The following is a 2,872-nucleotide window of genomic DNA, read 5'->3' on the forward strand; positions in this document are numbered from 1 at the left end:
GATTTCGAGCCTAGTCGTGGATCGGTGGTATATTTTTTTTTTTTTTTTTTTGAAAAGCAAGCAAAAAGTATTATTAATATATCGGAGAGTTACAAAGCCCTATACAACTATACAATGTAATGAGATCGAAAATGGAAAATGTACAGATTCATGGGCTAGGAGACCAAAGACACCGCGGAACTTGAGACATCAAGCTGGGAAGAGGCAACCAGACAGTACCGCGCTTGCGATGACAAAGTCGGCTGACACTCCCCATTTAACCAAGTGAAAATGGAAATCCAAGCCATGAATGCACTGACGAATAGGACTTTGCTACAATTAGCCAATGCCGGATCTCTGATGATTTGAGGAGATGTAGAAGGCGGGATTGACTAGCCACTGGTGCCACATAACTATAGATTTTTTGTGTCTTTTGGATATCCATGCGAAAGACTGTGTTTGGATTTCGGATAAGATTGTTGCGGCACACCATTCTTTTTTACCGAAGACCTTGAGATTCCGGTATTTCCAGATAATGTAAGTGGATGCCCATTTAATGGCTTGCCAGATGTTAGCACCATTTTGTGACGTGGTGAAGGATTGATCATTTAAGGTTATGTCACGGAGATTGGTGAAGGTGTTGGCTGGGAGGTTCCACCATTGTAGAATTGATTCCCAGACGTTTGATGTAGACGTGCAATGAATTAATATGTGTTCAATAGACTCTATGTGTAGGTTGCATAGTGGGCAGAGGATGGAGTCGAGATCAACTCCTCTTTTGTCTAGTTCTACACGTGTTGGGATTCTCCCGTATAGAACTCTCCAAATGAAGATGTTAATTTTTTGGGGTATGAGTTTATTCCTTGGTGTCTTAATGGTGGAGGACGGTGTATGAAGTTTAAGGTTGTCGAGGATTGTGGCTAAAGCTTTTGTTGTAAAAATGCCGGATTGATCTAAATTCCATTTCCAAGTATCAGGCTTATTGGAGAGACTGATGGTTGATACGAGATTATTTAGTTCTGTTAATTCGGTGAGGCTCCGACCATTAGGTGCACGGGACCAGTTCCATGAAGTGGATGTCGTTATGTTGTATATTTGTTGGATCGGTGGTATATTTGTTGGCCTTTTTCATCTTTCCATGAAATTGAATCTATTATAAAGTTCTTGTTGTTTTTGAAAAAATTAGGAAAAAATGACGGCCTTCCTAAGTTAAAAAGTTAAGACCTACAATTGTAGATCTTTATACGGTTTGGGAACCTTCACGTTCTTTTGGCTTGTCATGTAGCCTACTGTCCAAAATGTATAAGGGTGATTGTCATTATGCAATAAATTGAAGCGTGTACACCGTGCATTGTAAAGGTACAGTCAAATGACAGCGAGGATACAATCAAAGGTCGATTGGTGGACATAGGATTAAGATCTATATGAAAATAGGTAAGGAACAAATGTACAGATCGATCAATCGATGTTGTTTTTGTTCGTACTCATCATATTTTTTCTGAACATATCGTATAAAACACATGCATTCAATGCATGCAACCTAGACCGTTTCTCAAGAACTACAAAGTTATCGTTATGATAATAATAAGTAAATTTTGAGATTTTCTAACATATATACAGGCAGGGCCGGTCCTGAGTTTTCTAGTGCCCCGAGCAAGACGGTAAAAAAAAGCCCCTATAAATACAGATCAACGGAAATTACCGAGGCGACGTATAACATATTGAAAGGCCTTTAGATCTAAAGTTCATTTTACTTCTCAAATCTCCGATTATATGTGCATATATAGAAAAATTGGACCCCTGAAAATCATGGGCTCTGCGCGGTTGATCACTTTGCACCCCTTCCGGGCCTCCCATGTATACAGGGATGATAAATAAACAAAGAAAAAGAGTGATTAAAAATGAAAAATATTGATACACGTAGTAGTTTATTATAAGGGTTATGTTAATGTTTAATACGTAGGTTAATAAGCACGGAATACTTAAAAGACGTAGTAGTGTAGTACTTATTACTTTTTGGTATGTAAATAACTCATATTATATATAATTAATGTGTATTTTCGAGATTTCTATATGTATATGAAAATTAAGCACTTATCAATTTATACTCTTGTACAGAATAAGTTGGTAAAAAAAAAATTAACGGGTATGTTTGAATTAGTAGCTTGTATGAGTTCATAAGAGCTTATAAAAAAAATAGATTTGTATTAGTAATGTTTATAGATAAAATTTTAATAACTAATAAACCTTTTAGCTCTGTAGAATATACAACTTGAAAAGTTTAAATTTCTATCTATTGATCGAAGAAGTTTCTCACATGAAGCCACACTATAAGCCCTTTGGTAGTACGAGTTTACTAAAGGTGAAATAACATAATCAGCTAATTACATCTATATAACCTTTGGTAGTCGGGTAATGCTTAGAAAAAGACGGACACAGTTGTATCCATTCGATTGCAGGATAATGATGATTATATCGATTTTGGTGAAGCGGTTCAAAACTCGTTTTGAAGGGAGCCAGGAGTTGATCAATAGGCGGAGAAAATAATATTGAGTTTTTTGACATGTTAGCGATGTGTAGACAGGGTGGGGCATCTGTCTTAGTTGGATTTAAAAAAAAGCTTATACTAAAAAAATTTTATAAAAAAATAAGATTTTTTAGGTGTTTGCCCCGGTTGTAATGAAAAATATAATAAATTTTTGCATCCGCTCTATTTGTGGTCGGTTTCAAGTTCCGCCACTGGCAATGATTGATTCCTTCTTCTTCGGGTACACTCATCGGTGATGGTTCGGCTAATGTGTTAACGTACTACTTCAAATCTCAAGTAAGCAATGTTGTCAATTATAACAAAGTTGATGACATGGTCTCCAAGCCGGTTTCCAAGAATCACAAG

General features: G+C 36.5%; 1 protein-coding gene across 1 annotated transcript; it reads right to left on the reverse strand.

The window, feature by feature from the left end:
• Positions 1-318: 318 nt before the first annotated feature.
• Positions 319-1,260, reverse strand: LOC139860564 (uncharacterized). Its single transcript, XM_071849314.1, has 2 exons — positions 1,208-1,260; positions 319-1,102 (listed from the first exon to the last, which is right to left on the reverse strand). The coding sequence occupies exons 1-2, from the start codon at positions 1,258-1,260 to the stop codon at positions 319-321; spliced, it is 837 nt and encodes a 278-aa protein (XP_071705415.1).
• Positions 1,261-2,872: the final 1,612 nt, after the last annotated feature.

This window comes from Rutidosis leptorrhynchoides, chromosome 7, assembly GCF_046630445.1.
Source record: "Rutidosis leptorrhynchoides isolate AG116_Rl617_1_P2 chromosome 7, CSIRO_AGI_Rlap_v1, whole genome shotgun sequence".
Taxonomy (NCBI): domain Eukaryota; kingdom Viridiplantae; phylum Streptophyta; class Magnoliopsida; order Asterales; family Asteraceae; genus Rutidosis; species Rutidosis leptorrhynchoides.

Bases quoted from the DNA above. Each gene is read 5' to 3' on its own strand.
- LOC139860564 (XM_071849314.1), bottom strand. From the start codon at position 1,260: ATGACAAGCCAAAAGAACGTGAAGGTTCCCAAACCGTATAAAGATCTA. The intron at 1,103-1,207 runs GTAGGTCTTAAC...AAGATGAAAAAG, and splicing joins CCGTATAAAGATCTACAATT to GCCAACAAATATACCACCGA.